Source organism: Mustela nigripes, chromosome 7 (assembly GCF_022355385.1).
Source record: "Mustela nigripes isolate SB6536 chromosome 7, MUSNIG.SB6536, whole genome shotgun sequence".
NCBI lineage: Eukaryota > Metazoa > Chordata > Mammalia > Carnivora > Mustelidae > Mustela > Mustela nigripes.
Window position 1 is genome coordinate 85606943 of NC_081563.1, and position 18288 is coordinate 85625230.

Here is an 18288-nt window from a genome sequence, read left to right on the forward strand (position 1 = left end):
TTAATTATTACTGCGGCACTGAAAGTAGTTATTTGAAACTTGAAGCAGAACTGTTGTTCTAAACACCTAAAAACCCAGGTCAAAAGTGTGAAGAACTCTTCAAACTGTTATATTCACTTTGAAGTTCCTTAACTTTTTAAAAAGATTTTATTTATTTATTTGACAGACAGAGATCACAATTAGGCAGAGAGGCAGGCAGAAGAGAGAAGGGAGCAGGCTCCCCACTGAGCAGAGGGCCCAACGTGGGGCTCCATCCCAGGACCCTGGGATCCTGACCTGAGCCGAAGGCAGAGGCCCTAACCCACTGAGCCACACAGGTGCCCTGAAGTTTTTAATTTTATTCATGCTCAAATATATTTTTGAGAATACTAAATATTCATAACATAACTATCTTAAATATTACACTACCAACAAGGAGAATCAACGCCCAAAGTCGTCAGTACATATTTTATTCATGACTCATTCATTGAACATTTACCGAGTACCTACTAAATACAAGCATTGTGTGTGCTACTAACCAGATGGGAGACTCAGAGTAAATGTGTGCACCCTGTTCTACAGGAACTCATAACCTAGTGAGGCAGTGCCAGGCATGGAAGTTTTATTGGTATCCCTCAGTTTGTTTTTCTCAAGTATAGGCACCAAATAAAAATGTTAAAGAATAAAACCTCATGATTTTTGAGTAAAGAGAAAATTCTTATAAATACTACACATAAATACTGTTGGTTACTATAGAATACTCACAGATAACAGAGTAGCAGGAATGAACTTTAGTCTACAAACTCAAATGTGTAACAAATAGAATTTTTTTCTGTAACTGAGTTTTATTTCTTTTTCAAGCCCCCACTCAGCCTCAGTGACAATAATCTTATCAACAAAGGCCCTCCCTCTTTCCCAGGCCTGTGTTAATCAGGTCCGGGAATTTCTAAAGTGTCAAGATAGGAAGCCGGAGATGTCAGGTCCTAGCATCACTGGTCCCCACAGGGTTCTGAGATGTCCTTTGTCCACTCTAGTGTTTGGTTTTCAGTTGCATTGTTCCGGTGCTGACAGGCCTGGTCCTTCCAATCAAGGCGACTGCTTAGCTTGAGGATTGAGGAATGTCTGTGGCTTCCTTGCCCTGTGATGTGGCAGAAATTTCTGTGAGGTGGCCCTTTTGCCCACACATATTTGAAACATTACCTCAGAACTTGTTAGAAATGCAAATTCTCCTTCACCCCAATTCCTAAATCAGAAATTCCGATTAAAGCACAGTCACCTGCCACAAATTCTCTCAGGCTCCATCCCACAGGCTCTGCCCAGGATGCAGTGGGGGCAGGCTTTATCAAATAGTCTCTCTTTCCTTAGGCAAATGTTTGTGTTTGAATCTACTTCCTCCTCTCTGAATCTGAGATTTTTTCCTGCCCCAGGAGACACTCCCTCTAGAGATTTTTGGTTCAGAGGGAACTGGAATTATCTTAATGGATTTAGTTTTAAAGCGGAGAAGTACGTTTGGGAAATTAACAAAAAGGGGGGGCGGGGGTGGAGAACAGATCTTACCTTTCACAAAACATTTTTGCTGATAAAGAGCTTGAGGCTTTAGATTAGGTGATTGGTCTAGAAAACCACAGGGTAAAAGAGCACAGCAAGAATGTAAATCATATTTTCAGACTCTTAAGCTCAATTTTTCCCCCACCCACACCACCATCCTGCCACTTGCTTCCTTTGATGACAATCAATAGACTACAACAAATCTCCAGTTAGTGGCAACAGAGGAAGCACTTTACACTGTCTGGCTCCAACCTCACAACATTGCCTTACAGTGTCCACTTCACAGGTGAGGACACTGCAGTGGGGAGACATGAAATATTTGCCCTAGGTGAGTGCTGGAGCCAGGATTAAAATCCAAGTCTGGGCCACTCCAAAGCCTGCCCTTTCACCAGTTTTGTAGATTGCCTCATAATTATGGTTGAATACTTTCTAAAAAAACAGCTACCAGTTAATAAGCACCTGCTCTGTGCCAAGTGTGTTATATAATCTGTACTCCTTTGATAATTCTTCACAGATGTTAGCACAGCAATTTTTTCTGATAAGATTGAGGCCGAGAGACTTAAGTAACTCACCCATGGTCTCGTTTTGCTGCAGGAAAAAAAATTTGAACTAAGGTCTAGTTTTCAAGCCCAGGCTCCTTCCAAGACAACTGCTTTTGCCATTAAAACAACATGCCTTCTAGAAAGGGAAATGAGGATAACACCAGCCACACTAATTTCACTATTGTTATGAAAATGTAATCAGATTTTGGATATAAAATACCATGATTCTAATACCATGAAGTTAATGCACTTAACTGCAAATTAGAACATCCAAATACCTCCCTCAGCTCAGGTCTAAAACTCCGTTCTATTTTGGGCAAGTCATTTCAATGTCTTTCAGGTCAGCTTCCTCAACACTAAAATGAAAGAACCGGACTAACTGAAGTTTCTGCCCAGTTTTGAAAGTCAATTTCTAGATAAAATATCATATACATAAATGATAAAGAAAAATTGCAAAACACCTCTAAGCCTTACGTGATCTTTTTTTTTTTTTTTTTTTTTAAGATTTTATTTATTTATTTGACAGACAGAGATCACAAGTAGGCAGAGAGGCAGGCAGAGAGAGAGAGAAAGGGAAGCAGGCTCCCTGTGGAGCAGAGAGCCCGACGCGGGGCTCGATCCCAGGACGCTGAGATCATGACCTGAGCCGAAGGCAGCGGCTTAACCCACTGAGCCACCCAGGCGCCCCTTACGTGATCTTTTTGATTTAGCATCTCACTTATTTTCCAATGCTTCTTCAAGGCTTATCTTTTAGCGTCCTCGGAGTTGCTCACATGTTTTAGTGCAATGACTTCCAGTAAGAGGATGCATCTCAGAGTTGCTGTTCGCAAAACACTTAGACCAGCCTGCAAGTTTTAAATGTGCCTAATGTTTTGGGATGTGTATCTCTCCCACAAAAGATGAAAGAGAAGTAGAAGAGAGTTCTTAGTGAATTGCCAAGGATTATATCATCGCGGAAACCTACAAGAATACGTTCAAAACTGTTACTTCATAGTAGTTATAAGAGCAGAGAAAATGTACTTAAGTGCCTGGCTTGCTACTTCCTCAATCTCTGGTCTTCAGCAAATTACCCAATGCCTGTTTTCTCACCTGGAAAATAAACATTCTCATAACATATACTTCATAGTGCTATTCTGAGGAGCAAGATTATCCATATTAAATCCAGTGCCTGGCACATCGTTAATGTCTAACAAATGCCTGGCCTTTTCACTAGTAATTTTGTTATTATTTCCATACGTGAGCAGGTTAATTCAGAGTATTACTTCAGGGAATACTTGAGAACCTACTATGTGTGAGGCCATGGGGTTACAAAGAATTAAAGTCTCTGACCTAAGATCATCATCTTGAAGGAGGATCAGGAAACAGAAACAATTTCAGAAGCGACAAGTGCCATATACAGAGGTAAAGGACATCTAGCTGCCCCCCCACCCTTTCCCGCGAGATTGCCCTAAGGAATCCCTTTGGCTTCTGCCCTGGACGTCACAGGAAGCGCGACCAATCGTGGCCCGCTTCGGGATCTTCGTTTTTCTTGACTCTTCTTGTAGGAAGTCAAATGACAATCGTTTTCTCTGAAGACGTCCTTCCGCTTCTTTCGGTCCCGAGAGTCCTCCCTTAACAAGATCTGTCCCAGCACGCCGGTCCGCCACCAGATGCGGAACGCGACGCCAGGCGCACCAGGAGTGACGTCACACTCACTACCCCCGCCCTCACGTCACTTCCGGGACGCTTCTTTCGTGGAGGCTTGTGGGTAGCCGGCCGGGGTCTCCTGGCGACGACGATGGCGGGGGATGTGGGCGGTCGCAGCTGCACGGATTCGGAGCTGCTGCTGCACCCGGAGCTACTGTCCCAGGAGTTCCTTCTCCTCACCCTGGAGCAGGTCGGGCGCGCCGGGACGGGTGGGCCATTTTGGAGAGGGGTTCGGACTTGAGCTGGCCCCAAGTAATCCTCAGTGGCAAGCGGACACACCCGCCGCCGTCGCCCCTCCCGCCGGGTTTGTGTCACTCTCCACTCCACACGGGCGAACCAGGTCGCCCCACACCTCTATCCGAGAAACAGAGGTCCTTAGAATATCAGGAATTCCTGAGAATTAGGACTCATCCTCTTGGGTATTTGATGGCTCTGACAGAGGAGTCCTAGGCGACTCGAGCGGCCTAAATGTGTGCGGGGGGTCGGGGGGCGGAATCGTAGTAGAAATGAAGGGTAATAATCAAGGACTGTCAGGGCTGGAAAGCGTCGGAGAAATCGCCCTTTGTTCATATCCCCACCTCGTTTAAAGATGAAACTCAGTCTCAGAGAAGTGAAGTGACTTTTATTTAAGGTCATACCATTGCTAAATGGGGGAGAATTCAGGACTCCTGGCTCTCAATGCAGCATTTCCTCTTTTCGAGCTAATGTGACCTCACACAATCAACAAAAAACAAGACAAAAGAAGAGATGAACTTGGTTTAAAGTCGTAGAGAATTACTGAAAGTTTTCTTGTGGTTTTAAGTACCATATTTTGTTGCTTTCTATATGTTTACGCCTTAGTACTCTTTCGCTAATTTCCTTCAGCCCTACTGAGTAGATTTATGGAGGTTACCTTTCCCCTGAGGTTCTCAAACTTTTTAGGCACATCAGAATCACGAATCACCCCAGAGCATGTTAAAACACAAATTATTGGGTTCCATCCCCAGAGTGTCAGATTCAGTAGGTGCAAGGCGTGGCCTGAACATGGGCATTTTCAACAACTTCTTGCTGCTAGCCCAGGGACCATAGCTCAAGAACTACCACCCTGGAGCAGTAATTCCTAAACTATGGTGCCTATGAATTATCTGGAAATGTTATCCAGGGGACTCTCCAGGGTTTTTTCATATTTCTAAGTGAATAGAGGGTGAAAACTGATAACAAAGGATGGTCAAGTATAACAGAGAAAAGTAATATTTGTACTTTTAAATTTAGAAGAAAAAAGTAATCAGGATAAGTTTATCAGAGTACATAGATTGGACTTGATTTGCCACTTAAACAGAACACAGATAAATCCAAACTCTTTATTGTAGCTACTCCTTTTCCTTGTGCTGCATGTTTTCCATGATGTTGAGAGCAAATTGGAAAGTGAGGGAGAATGAGGTAATTTAGAGAGGAATGGCTGGACAGTGACTGGAAGCTACTTGAAAAGACTGGTGAAAATATGAAGGGCAGTTTGTAATGATGCACTCTTATCAGTACAGTCATTAGTAAGGGGACTACAGCGTCCACCTGTAGGGCCATTTGAAATCTTGGTAGTTGACTTCAATTTAAGAAGTATTATTAGGGAGATGAGGGAAACAGTATTTGGGGTGAGACCTCCAGCCCACTCCTTTGATCATGATAGTCACACTCTGGGTAACTTTTTGACAGCATGCAGTAATAGTTATCGTTGTTGGCTTTTTTTTGGTCTGATTTCCCCAGGAAGTCTCCCATTTTCAATTTACCTCATGGATTCCATGCTACTGGAAATGGTCTCCATGCCTGATGACTGACTGACCAGTTGTGGACTGCAGTCCTTGTCACACTGAGAATATATGACCATTGTCTTTTAAGATGAGCCTAAACTTAATATTTGCAGAGGTTAACCTCCGAAATACTACTTATAGTACTATGTGGGATTGCAGTGTACTTGAAGTCCCTATAAGTTCCTATACGACTTAAATAATAAACTCACACTTAAATAACAAATTCTGTAATTACAGTAAATACATAGTAATGGTATAATTATAGAATTGTAAATGTAAATTAAGAGTTAAGTTATATTAAATTTCATATGTTTTAAATTGTAAGTAAAATAATAAGTATTAAATTATATTGTGGAAAATAAGTTATAAAATAGATACTTATTAAGCGTTATAATTATAAAATTTATTACTTAAGCAGGAATGTTCTACCCTGTTAGATAGGTAGTAATTACCATGAAGGATGTTATTTTGAAATTACTTTTGTTTCCTTTTTCACAGAAGAACATAGCTGTTGAAAATGACATAAGAATAAACAAAGACAATCTCACTGATCTTTATGTTCAGCACGCAATTCCGTTGCCTCAAAGAGATTTGCCAAAGAATAGGTGGGGGAAAATGATGGAAAAGAAAAGAGAGCAACATGAGATGAAAAATGAGACTAAAAGGTACTTGGTAGTGGTTGTGGTTTTTATCTCCTATGACTTAACAATTTTGCTTTTCTTTTTTTTTCTCCAGGTAAAATAAACTTAGGTAAGAAAAATTCATTTACTCAATAACTATTTATTGAGCATCAGGCACTGTGCTTATAGCATGACTAAAACCAACAATTCTCTGCTCATATTTTCAATTGGGAGAAACATAATTTTAAAAATTAGCTAAAATACATGGTATGTTACATGGTGATACATATAAATGCTAAGGAGAAAAGTAAATCAGGGAGAGAGATTGCCATTTTAGGTAAAGTGGCCAAAAACAACCTCACTGGGAAATGACATTTCAGTAAAGAAACCTGTAGGTGTTATTTAAGAGCAGCAAGCTAGCATTCCAGACAGAATACTAGAGCCTGGGTCAGGAGTGTGCCGGTCATAAACCAAGAACAATAAAGAGCCCATCAAGGCCAAAGTGGAGAGAGTCAAAAGGAGAGTAGAGAAAAGAGGTTTATTGGAGGTGAGTAGGGGAGTTTGTTGGGTTAGATCCTGTAAGGCTTTGTAAGTCATTGTAAGAACACTGGCTTTGCTGTGAGATAAGAAGCCATTGGAAGGTTTTGAGCAAAGTGGTGATATCATCTGATGTGCATTTTAATAGCGTCACTGTGGCTGCAGTACAGAGACGTGATTTAAGATAGGGGAAAGGGAACAGGAAAATCAATCAGGAGGCTGTACTGTGATCCAGGTGATAAATGGTGGGGACTTCGACTGAAGTAGGGAACTTGGTAAGAAGTGGCTGGAGTCTGGAGGTAGAGCCAACAAGATTTGCTGAATTGTGAGAAAATGTGGAGTCAAGACTTTAAGGTCTTCGAATAATAAAGAAATGAAGGAACTGTCATATAGCTTCAGGGACACTAAGATTTTTTTTTTTTTTTAAAGATTTTATTTATTTGACAGACAGAGATCACAAGTAGGCAGAGAGGCAGGCAGAGAGAGAGGAAGGGAAGCAGGCTCCCTGCTGAGCAGAGAGCCTATGCGGAGCTCAATCCCAGGACCCTGGGATCATGACCTGAGCCAAAGGCAGAGGCTTTAACCCACGGAGCCACCCAGGCGCCCCGACACTAAGATTTTTAAATTTCAGAAAATTTTTCATAAAACCACAAGCAAATAAATTTCCTTCTTAAATGGTTATGTTTCTGTAACAGTGATAGATAGTTTAATGAGAACAAAGTGTGCTAAGATCCTTGAGTGGGCTAGTTATTTCGTTTCCTGTGTCTGTTTTATCACAAGTGGGCGCTATTGATTAATTACTGAATTTATTTTTAGAGCCTTCTGTTTGTAAGGTACTGTCATTGGCAGCGCACTAGTGATTGTGGGAGAAAGTGGAATGAGGGCTGAGCGTAAGGGCGAATACTGGCTCCAAGTTGATGAGGGGTGTTAATCTCTAGTTACAAAGAAGAACTCATGATTGGTAGGGGGAGTATTCCCCAGGTATGAAAATAGTTGAAGAATGTAACATGTATGCTCATAGTTATTTTGGGAAAATGGTCTTTCTTTTGATCAGGAACACATTCAGTTCAGATTAAACATCATTTTAGCTTGATGGTTATATAGTGGTATGGGCTACATATTAGTGTTAGCTTTTGTAAATCTGTGGTTATGCCAAATACATCTTCGGTTTACATTTGTTGATTCATCTTTTTAAAAAATCTATTTTATAGAGCGGGCTTGAGTGAGTGGTGGGAGGGGGAGGGGCAGAGGGAGAGATAGAATCCTGAAGCAGACCCTCAGCTGAGTTTGGAGCTTATAGGCCAATGGGCTCCATCCCAGGACCCTGAGATCATGACCTGAGCTAAAACCAAGAGTTGGCCACTTAACTGACTGTGCCACCCAGGTACCCCTTATTTTTTTTTATTCTTTTTTTTTTTTTTTTTTTTTTTTTTTACTTTTGTTGATTCTTAATAAGAAAGTATTTTCTTCTTGATCAGCATGTTCATGCATATTGTCCTAAGCAAAGCTTCAGTACTGTTACTTCGTATGATGATCTCTTTAAGCTCCTCAGTATCCTTTTTGAAAGGATTTATGACTTTTTTTTTTTTTTAAGATTTTATGTATTTATTTGACAGCATAAGCAGGGGGAGCAGCAGGCAGAGGGAGAGGGAGAAGCAGAATCCCTGCTGAGCAGGGAGTCCAACATTGGTCTCGATCCCAGCACCCTGGGATCATGACCCAAGCTGAAGGCAGACACTTAACCATCTGAGCCACCAAGGTGCCCCGGATTTGTGACTTTCTAAAGAAAAAACCCACAAATTTCACTCTTTTTTTTTTTTTTTTTAAAGATTTTATTTATTTACTTGACAGAGAGATCACAAGTAGGCAAGAGGCAGGCAGAGAGAGAGGGGGAAGCAGAATCCCTGCTGAGCAGAGAGCCCGATGCAGGGCTTGATCCCAGGATCCTGAGATCATGACCTGAGCCAAAGGCAGAGGCTTAACCCACTGAGCCACTCAGGCGCCCCACAAATCTCACTCTTGACTCAAAATCTTAAAAGCTGGAAGGATCTAAGAGATTGTCTGGTATTGTTGAATTAGCAGTGTTGTGATATGCCCCAGGTCACACAGAGCGAGGCCCAGATCAACAGTGCAGTGCTTTCCAAACTTCAGCATGCCTCTGGGATCTTAGGTTGAACTCTCACAAGCTGATGAGCCCTGCTCTCTCTGATGAGCCCTCTGTTTCCCTTTGGCAGCGGCACAGTGTATGTAGGAAAGTCATTTTTATCTGCTACCAGATGATGTTCTATGGTAACCTAAGAATTGGTGAGTTTGGCCAGTCACCTAGGATCTGGTTAAAATGACAGGTTGAAGCCCCAGATTCTGCATTTCATAACAGGCTTCCAAGGTGATGTTTACGCTACTGGTCCCTCGACCACACTTTGTGTAGGAAGGCTGAAGTGTTCTTCGTAGTTACTGCTCAAGTTCTTGTTACATGTTTAAGTTTTTTTTTCCCCATAAATCTGTTGTTTCACTTGAGGTTTAATGAATAGTAGACAAATGAATGTTTTTATTATTTATCTTTATGATTCAGAGTGGAAGTTAGGTTTTGCAGAATCTAATCATGAAGACTTGCCAAATTTTAAAATTAACATTACACAAATATTATAGTTAGAATTTAGAGAGTGCTTTGGCTTTAGTTTAGAGACTGTTGATGAATAGAATATTCTCATTGTCTATAGAGTGTCGCTGTGGTAGTTTTGCTATAGTTTTATTAATAGTTCATTATCTTTTTAAAATAATAACTGATACATAGTCAAGGTAACCTTATCAATTAGGTGGGGTGATTTTTAAAACTTAAAATTTTTAGTTGCTAGGAAATCTTGTTTTAAGTTCTAGGGTTAATTGGTTGGTTGATGTTAAAAAAAAATTTTATGTGTACATTAAAGCTAACTTAAGTTTCTTGTCAATAAATATTTTATACTTTAAACTTCAGAAAATTGTCACTTCATTTAGGATGAACATAGAAAATTTCATTCCTAGGAGTCCTCCGTAAAATAGATGAGTCTTACCAGTAAATGTTTTCTGGTCATTGTTTTACTTCTGAGTTCCTGCAGACTGGTTTGCATTGCAGATGGTATTTTTCAAGAATTTATCTCTTTGATTTCAGGACTAGCACTGTAGATGGGTTAAGGAAAAGACCCCTCATCGTGTTTGATGGAAGTTCAACAAGTACAAGCATCAAAGTGAGAAAGACAGAGAATGGCGATAATGACCGGCTCAGGCCTCCCCCTCAGGCAAGCTTTACCAGTAATGCCTTTCGAAAATTGTCAAATTCCTCTTCAAGTGTTTCACCCCTAATTCTGTCTTCCAATTTGCCTATGAACAATAAAATGGAACACAATAATAATGACACTAAACAGAACCATGACTTAACGCATAGGAAAAGTCCTTTGGGTCCTGTGAAGTCCCCACCTTTGTCCCCTGTTGGAGCTACTCCTGTGAAGTTAAAGCGAGCGGCCCCTAAAGAAGAAGCTGAGGCTGTGGTAAGTGTGGGGCGGCTTCTGTGCTAGTAAGAGAGAGGGGATGGAGTCTCTGAGTGGGGAGGCCTCGTGGAGTGGGTAAGGGTAAGCTGGGCCACAGGCAGTTCTTGAACTCTTAAATGGTCTGACTCTTCCGTGTCCTTTTTAGTGTTGACTCCTGGAATCATAAAATCCGTGATGATAAGTTAATGTTTTTTTCAAGTCTACCAAACTTATTTCTACTTAAAATGTCTTAGGCACTTTCCCTAGACTTTTGTCATTTCAATCCTTTAACCATTTGGGGGACTAAAAGAGAAAAATATTCCTTTGTTAGTAAAGCTCAGAATGTTAAGTAGTTTGTCCAGAGTTACATATCTATTCAGTAGCATTTTGACCTTCATTCTGTTTTATACTTAACCTTAAAACCACACTAGAGTATTCAGAATTTATCATAGACCTCCCCTTCCCTCAAATTTATCTGTCCTTGGAGAGGTAGGGGAAGTAGGGGAGTGTCCTGTGTTGGACTGAATTATAGTTAAGCATTCGGATGCTTGGATTTCATATACTGGCAAATTTGGTACTGATAGGCAATATATTTAGAGTTTAATTTGTGAGAGGGCATAAACATGTATGTGTATGTATATACACTTATATGTGTGTTTATATGTACAAATACATATGTATATACATATACATACTTGATTCTTCCCTGGGCTTCTCAGAAAATGATTTTACTTTAAACATCCAAGCAGTTTTATATTATTCCTTATCATAGTTTATTTGCCTTAGTCTATTTAGACTGCTCGATATAATACTGACTCGATGGCTTATACAACAGACATGCATTTCCCACAGTTCTAGAGGCTGGCAAGTGCAGAATCAAGGTGCTATCAGATTCATTGTCTGGTGAAAACCTACTTCCTGATTCGCCCTAGGCTGCTTTCTTTTCTTTTTTTTTTTTTTTTTTTAAAGATTTATTTATTTTATTTGACAGACAGAGATTACAAGTAGGCAGAGAGGCAGGCAGAGAGAGAGGGGAGGAAGCAGGCTCCCTGCTGAGCAAAGAGCCCGATTCGGGGCTCAATCCCAGGACCCTGGGATCATGACCTGAGCTGAAGGCAGAGGCTTTAATCCACTGAGCCACGCAGGCGCCCCCCCTAGGCTGCTTTCTGCTGTGTTCTCATGTTGTGGAAGGGGCAAGTAAGCTCTCTGAGGTCTCTTTTCTAAGGGCCCATTCATGAGAGCACCTATGTTGTGATTTAAGCACTTCCAAAGACCCTGCCCCCTAATACTGTCACATTGGGGATTAGATGTCAACATATGAATTTTGAGGGGACATGCATTCAGTCTGTAGCATTCCTATGGTATACTTTGACTTTATTATACTCTTCAAATTGTGTGTCAGAGGGATCAAAACTCAGAGTAGTTCAAACATTGTAAAGTAGTAGCAGAAAGAAGACTACCGTAAATCTGACCAGTGTTTGGTTCTTCCATTGGTTCACCCTTTCAGCTACCCTGTGCAATAGCACAGTTCTTTTTCTCATTTCACAGATAAGGAAATGGAAGCTCAGATAGTTTAAATAAACTTGTCCAGGGTTTCAGAGTTAGTAAGTGGCCTGGTTGCTATTTGAATACAGACCTATTTGACCTCTGCATGAGCTTCTGTCTCACCAAGCTGCCTTTCCACTTCTTTCAGTCATTTTTGTGGGGCAGAGGAGGAGGGTGTCAGAGAAGAGTGGGAAGGAGGGAAAAAAAGTAGGAAGAATAATCTAGACCTCAAATATTATAATAAAAGAGTTAGCCTTGAGGATTTTTTTTCAGTCTCTTAAAACACATCTTTCTACTCAGAAAAATTTTACTCTTTCAGAGGTATGATTTTTTTTTTTTTTTAAATTTACTAGTATTAAGATCTTGGATTGTGAGATTGAGGAAGGCGATGGGGTAGGCAGGAAAGAAGCAGGTCTGGAGTCCTTAGTCGTTTTCAATTCTGAGTGCACTTCAGGATTACCTGGAGGAGCTTCCAGAAAACCCAGACAGAAATCGGAGCCTCATCCCTGCCACCTTGTATGCATTCTGACTTAATTAGTTCTGGGATAAGACCCAGGTCTGGGTATGTTTGAAAGTGTTGTGGGTGATTCTAATATGCAGAGATTTGAGAACCACAGCTGGAAAAAAATGGGTGGCAGGCGAGACATGCATTTCCCAGTCTTCTAAATCTTCTCCCACCAGATGGCAGCAGTGATCTGCCATTCATATATTAGTAGTAAACTTCGGTGGTTTCAAGTGCTCATTTCAAGTTGTCCTCTGACATTTCTGCAGGTGTAAACTGGTTTCTGTTCATGTCTTTTCAGAATAACCTGAAGCCCCCAGAAACAAAGAGGAAGATACAGCATGTTACATGGCCCTGAAGGAAAGTTTCCAAAAATGTAAATATAACTGTAACTGTAGTTTTTCAAGCAAGTTCGCATATATTGACAGTATTTACAGAGATCCTGATTATTGTGGAATTTTCTTAAGAGGCTTAAAATTAGGTTTGAAAAAAAAATAGTCTTTCCTTTCCCCTTCCTTTTTATTATTATTATTTTTTAATTTTTGCCTTTTGTGCCCTTACTAGGAAAAAATTTCTTTTTAAACCAGGTGACTTAGTGTAAGTCATTTATATTGATCCCAGTCAATCATTAGCTGCAAGTCTGATACAAAGCATCTGATGAATTTTAGGAATTATTTTAATTACTCGGTTTCAGTATTTGGGGGAATTTGAGGTTTTTGTTTAAACCCAAAATATTTTAGAAGTTCACAATTTTTATTTATTTTCCCTAGCAAAAGAATTTAACAGTTTTTCCCAATATTTTAGTAAATACTGCCAAACTCCTCCTTAAGGTTCACCAAGAAAAGCATATTTGTAGTGCTGCCAATAAACTATTCCAAATATACAGATGAAATTGCTGTTCTTGAAGTGCTTACATTACTTTTTCCCATAAAAACCAAAAAGGGAAATCAGTGCTCGCTATTGTTCCTTCCCTTGAAGTTGTAACAGAATTGGTGTATTAGGAGTTGATTGGTCAGTCTCACAGCTGGTCCACCCTTTAAGATGTCCCTGTCATGCAGCACTCCTCACTATTTTCATGAGCAGTCTTTGATCTTGCTCTGGGAGCTCAGGTGTCACTCCTTCCTAGGAGCTTCATCCTTTCCAAAAGAAGCCGACTTTAAAATCTTCAGGTGATGTAGTCATGTTCGAGGTGGTAGCTTATGGCAGAAGGTTTGGCAAATAGGAGGAGGGGGGTGGAGTTCCAGCACCTGAGAGAGTCCGGGAGGGATAGTGGTGAGAGGTGGGATGCCTAGCATGATCTGGAGTAGGCAGAAGAGGAGATGCCGACGCCGGGAGTCACCGCAGAGTGACCTCGTAGGAGACAAGTATCAACCGGATGGGGGTCCCTGCTGGGGTAACAGGCAGCTTCCCACAGGGCTGCCGCACACACATCACCCACAGAGGTTTTGTGTTCATGTTAAAGTAGTGTTACCGTCCCAGTCTGATGGAAGTCGGTGGGAACATACGGTAGACCTTCTAGCCACATGTTCTCCTGTCCACTTTTTTGCCTTGTATTTCTAACCAAGTGTGGAGGATACTTTATACTTTTTTCCTTATATGACTGATCTTCACATTGGGGTTCGCCTTTTCATTAACTTTTTACAGCAGTCTCCTTCCTCTTCTGATTTGTTAAAACAAGTATTTTAGTTCCGCTATTAAATAGCCTTACAAAAAATTCATTCAGCCTGGGAGGTAAGTACTGTACTAAAACTTGAACCCTCTAGTTTTTAGCCATTCTGCCTTTATCCAGATTATAAATCTGTACAGATAAGACAAAATCGATACATACTATGTGTTGCATAAATTACTGATGTTACGCCAAGTGAGTGAATAATAGAGTTAACTGCACAGCTGATATGTTCAATATTATTGAAGGACAACAGTAACCCTCCACGTAACTGTATATTAAGGGATATTTTAAAAGTACAGATTTTAGGGTAGAATGACAAATTCTATTTGATAATTCAGTTGTCCCTTCTGCTTTCATCTGCGTTCCTCTCTTAGTTAAGAGAGAGTTAGCCATTTGACGGTTTTAAGTCAGTGGAAACTTATTTTAGTTACTCAATAAAATTAATTTTTAATTTGTATATTTAACTTACAGAGTAGGTTGGTAATAACAGCTGAACTGTGTAACATTGTTGCTTCAAATTGAAGTTTATATTATGAACATTCAGAATCAATGCTCATAGAGCAGCATATTATTGAGCTATTTTGAGTTTGAGTGTGGAGAAGTGCTAAACCACGTAATGTGTATTCCATAATACTGACATCTTGGAGCACTGTGCCTTCTCAAGGTGCATAGATATAGCTTGTCTTGAAATGTCTTCCTCCACGTCATGACGCGTCCTGAGTGAGGGGAATCTGAAGCAGAAGTGTCGAGCATCTTGGGTTTTGAAGGGTTGCTTTGGTGTGCTTTAAAGTTTGGAAGGACTCATTTGGAGTGGCAGACAACTTTGGAATACCGTCAGTGAATTTTAGGAACATGGGTTAATGTTGTTGCTGTGATTTCATGTTCCAACAGAGCCACCTGTTTTATTATCTCGGTAGGCAGCTAAGTGGTCGGGTCAGCAAGTAGGTTCTGAGGTGTACTTTCAGGCGCTTTACCACTTCCTGCCATAGGCAGAGGTCTTCTTTTTTTTTTTTAAGATTTTATTTATCTATTTGACAGACAGAGATCACAAGTAGGCAGAGAGGCAGGCAGAGAGAGAGGAGGAAGCAGGCTCCTCACGGAGCAGAGAGCCCGATGTGGGGCTCGATCCCAGGACCCCAGGATCATGACCTGAGCCGAAGGCAGAGGCTTTAACCCACTGAGCCACCCAGGTGCCCCAGAGGTCTTCTTTTCTTCCCTTCTTCTTCATGGCCCGTTTTCTTTTTCTTGTTCTCCTTTCCCATGTTTTAACTTACTCTGCTTCCATTCTCCATCCTCCTTTTGCAGACCGTAAGTATCAGGCTTAGGTTTGCACGTCATAATGCTTGGCCCTATGCATTCATTGAGAAGTGAAGATAGGATGACCCCCGGTCCTCTTACATTTGAGGGATCACAGACTGCTGTGTGAATTCTGGAAATCTCAAGCCCCTGCAGTACCAAGGGCCCCGAATTGCTTCCCCGTGGCTGTAAAGGCAGTACAGTTTACCACAATAGCTTTAATAATCTTGACAGCTACCAGGCACTTTGGAAAGTTGGTTCAACTGCTACTAGGAGGCCATAATATTTTTGCTAGAATTAAAATTCTTCAGAATTGTAATTATTATTTGAAATAATATTTTGGTTGACTTCAGTTTTGAGAGAGGATTCTAAAACTGGTCTAGAGACTCACTCAATAGCAATGACCTTTTTAAAAACTTACATTAAGTAAAACTGCCAGTAGATTAAATCACATGTATGTAAGAGCTTTCTCTATTTACTACTGCTCCACTTCAGTAATTTTTAGAGGCTACAAAATGGTCAAAATGTTTTTAAGTGTGCTCTTTTATTAAATGCTTGTGCAGGTTTTGTAATTCAGTACAGAAAGTTCAACCTTGTAATGTACATTTTTGTATGTAAAAAAGGTCTTTGAAGTAGCCTTATCCTTATTTAAATAAACTGAATAAAATGATTGAGTAGGTCTGTCATTCATTAAAAAAATAAAATGGAAAAATGTTCTATAATGACTTGATCTCTTTTTATTTGAGCAGAGTATATGGCGGAAAAGTGTTATGCTTTATATAGTACAGCCTTCTGTATGAGGATTGATTGGGATCAGGCATGATGCTGGTCGTCCGGCCACGTCTCAGGCACCCCCCCCCCCCCCCCCCGTGGGGAGGCAGGGGGCTAGAGTGGTCAGGTGTTTGGACAGCCTGAGGCCGCTGGGGCTGCCACAGTGACTGCCGCTATGCTTTGACAGATGGAAACAGGTCCCTTGAACCTTATCCGGAGTGAGCTCTCTTACACACTGAAGCAAACCAGAGGTTCAATTGAAGGATTATTGTGTCTGGGGTGATCTTTAAAAAGTACACTTCTAAACTGGGATGTTAATGTTGGAGACTGAAGCCCTAAATTTAACTACCTGGAAACATTTCAGCTTATTTTCTACCTTGAATTTTAAAAAATAGGTCATTTTTTGGTCTGGACAGAAAAGACAAAATTTGTTTTCATTGTTTTTACTAAAGCACTTTTTACTGAAGTGCTCTGTTCTCCCAGTTTCTGTTAAACCCAGTTGTCTATCCTGGTGTGCCAAAAAACCAAAGATGGGTACGTTTCTGCTCAATGAAATAACAGATAATTGTAATGACAGCAAATCAAACCAAGAAATGAAATCGAGATGTGGAAGGGAGGGCAAAGAGCTACTTTAAATGTAGTGGTTAGGAAAGGCCTCTTTGAAGAAATTATTTTTAAGGGTTGACAGTTCTGGAAAGCTTTCAGGAAAAGCATCATCCATATGGTAGATTTTTAATGTCTACATATTTGTTACTCCTTCCATCAGAGATGGAGTCTGTTCCCACTGCTTGAATATGGAATGGCCTTGTAATTTGCTTTCATCAAACAAATGCTTCTCTCCCTGTGGAACCCCTGCTGCAGGCGCCTGAAAAAGCCTGCTAGAAAAACAGCAAATAGCACTAACCACCAGACGTGACTTAGCAACCACCCCCGCCCCCCCGCCCTGCTAGCTGCCAGCGGACCACAGCTCCATGAGTGTCCCAGGTGAGGCCAGCCCAAATATCTGACTCAGAGCATCCTGAGTGAACAGAATAGGGGTTGTATTAAGCCACACTAAGTGTTGGGGATGGTTTGCTACCCAGCATTAAATAACATACCAGTTAAGAACAAAGTGAAAGCCCTGAGGCTTACTAGGATTTCAGAACAGAAAGCATGTGGTTCCATGATCAGTCAAAAGAGCAGGGAGAATATATAAAATGAAGCCAAAGCAGGTAGGTGGGAGCAGGATTATGTAGGATTTTACCTAGGCCATGGTAAGGACTTTTGATTGGATTCTACAAGCAGATGGAAGCTGTTAACTATGTTTCAGACCTAATCAGACATTTAGTTTAACCAAAAGACAAAAAGACTCACTAAGTAAGTAATAGCCCTAACCTTTTTTCTTTAGTAAAATTACCCAAGTTTTTTCGTTTTCTTTTCCAATTTATTTGAACTAAAATACGTAACATTTTGACAAACGTTAGGGAACTAAAACACCAATTATGGCAAAAGCTATTTTTCATAACTATAGAATTACATCTAAAGCTAAGCTTTTTGTTATATCTGTCCTGCTATGTAATTTTTTAAAATAAGCTTTTAAGAAATAAACCTTTTATTTTAGGGAAGTTTGACGTTTGTAGAAATCACCAAGATAGTACAGAGCGTTCCCATGCACCATACAACGAATTTCCCCCATTACTGATACGCATTAGTATGGTATGTTCATGAAAGTGAATCAATCCTGGTGCATTATTGTTACCCGAAGTCCATAACTTCACTTGTATTTCCTTTTTACCTAGTGTTTTTCTGCCCCAGGATCCCATCCAGAACTCCACCTTACATTTTTAGTCAGCATAACTCTTTAGACTCCTCGTGGCTGTGACAGTTTCCCAGACTCCCCTTGAATTTTTGATGACCTTGACAGTTTTGAGGCATCCTGATTAGATATGTGGAATGTCTGTGGTTTGAATTTGTCTTACGATTTCCTCAGGATTCAATTGGGGCTATGGATTTTGGAGGGAATGTCACAGAGGTAAAGTGTGACTTTCAACCCATATTAACGGTACATACTATCAGTGTGACTTAACTGCTTTTGAGGTTAATCTCGGTCACCTGGCTGAGGTACTGTGTGTCAGGTTCATAGAGAACTACTCTTTTTTTTTTTTTTTAAAGATTTTATTTATTTATTTGACACACAGAGATCACAAGTAGGCAGAGAGGCAGACAGAGAGAGAGGGGGAAGCAGGCTCCCTGATGAGCAGGGAGCCCGATGCGGGGCTCAATCCCAGGACCCTGAGATCATGACCTGAGCCAAAGGCAGAGGCTTA

The 18288-nt window shown here is 40.7% G+C and overlaps 1 protein-coding gene and 1 long non-coding RNA gene across 3 annotated transcripts; one reads left to right on the plus strand and one right to left on the minus strand.

The window, feature by feature from the left end:
* Positions 1–446: 446 nt before the first annotated feature.
* On the minus strand, positions 447–3760 carry LOC132021649 (uncharacterized). Its single transcript, XR_009405420.1, has 3 exons — positions 3399–3760; positions 1537–1593; positions 447–1117 (listed from the first exon to the last, which is right to left on the minus strand). It is a non-coding gene; the product is annotated as an uncharacterized LOC132021649 (long non-coding RNA).
* Positions 3761–3766: 6 nt separating this feature from the next.
* C7H2orf49 (chromosome 7 C2orf49 homolog) lies at positions 3767–15936 on the plus strand. 2 transcript variants are annotated; one of them, XM_059406366.1, is made up of 5 exons: positions 3769–3945; positions 6038–6204; positions 9845–9971; positions 10098–10220; positions 12548–15936. In XM_059406366.1, exons 1-5 carry the CDS (start codon positions 3847–3849, stop codon positions 12602–12604), a joined length of 573 nt encoding a protein of 190 aa, XP_059262349.1. In that variant the 5' UTR covers positions 3769–3846; the 3' UTR covers positions 12605–15936. The 2 variants fall into 2 exon arrangements, with proteins under 2 accessions (XP_059262348.1, XP_059262349.1); XM_059406365.1 differs by having other exon boundaries at positions 3767–3945; positions 9845–10220.
* Positions 15937–18288: the final 2352 nt, after the last annotated feature.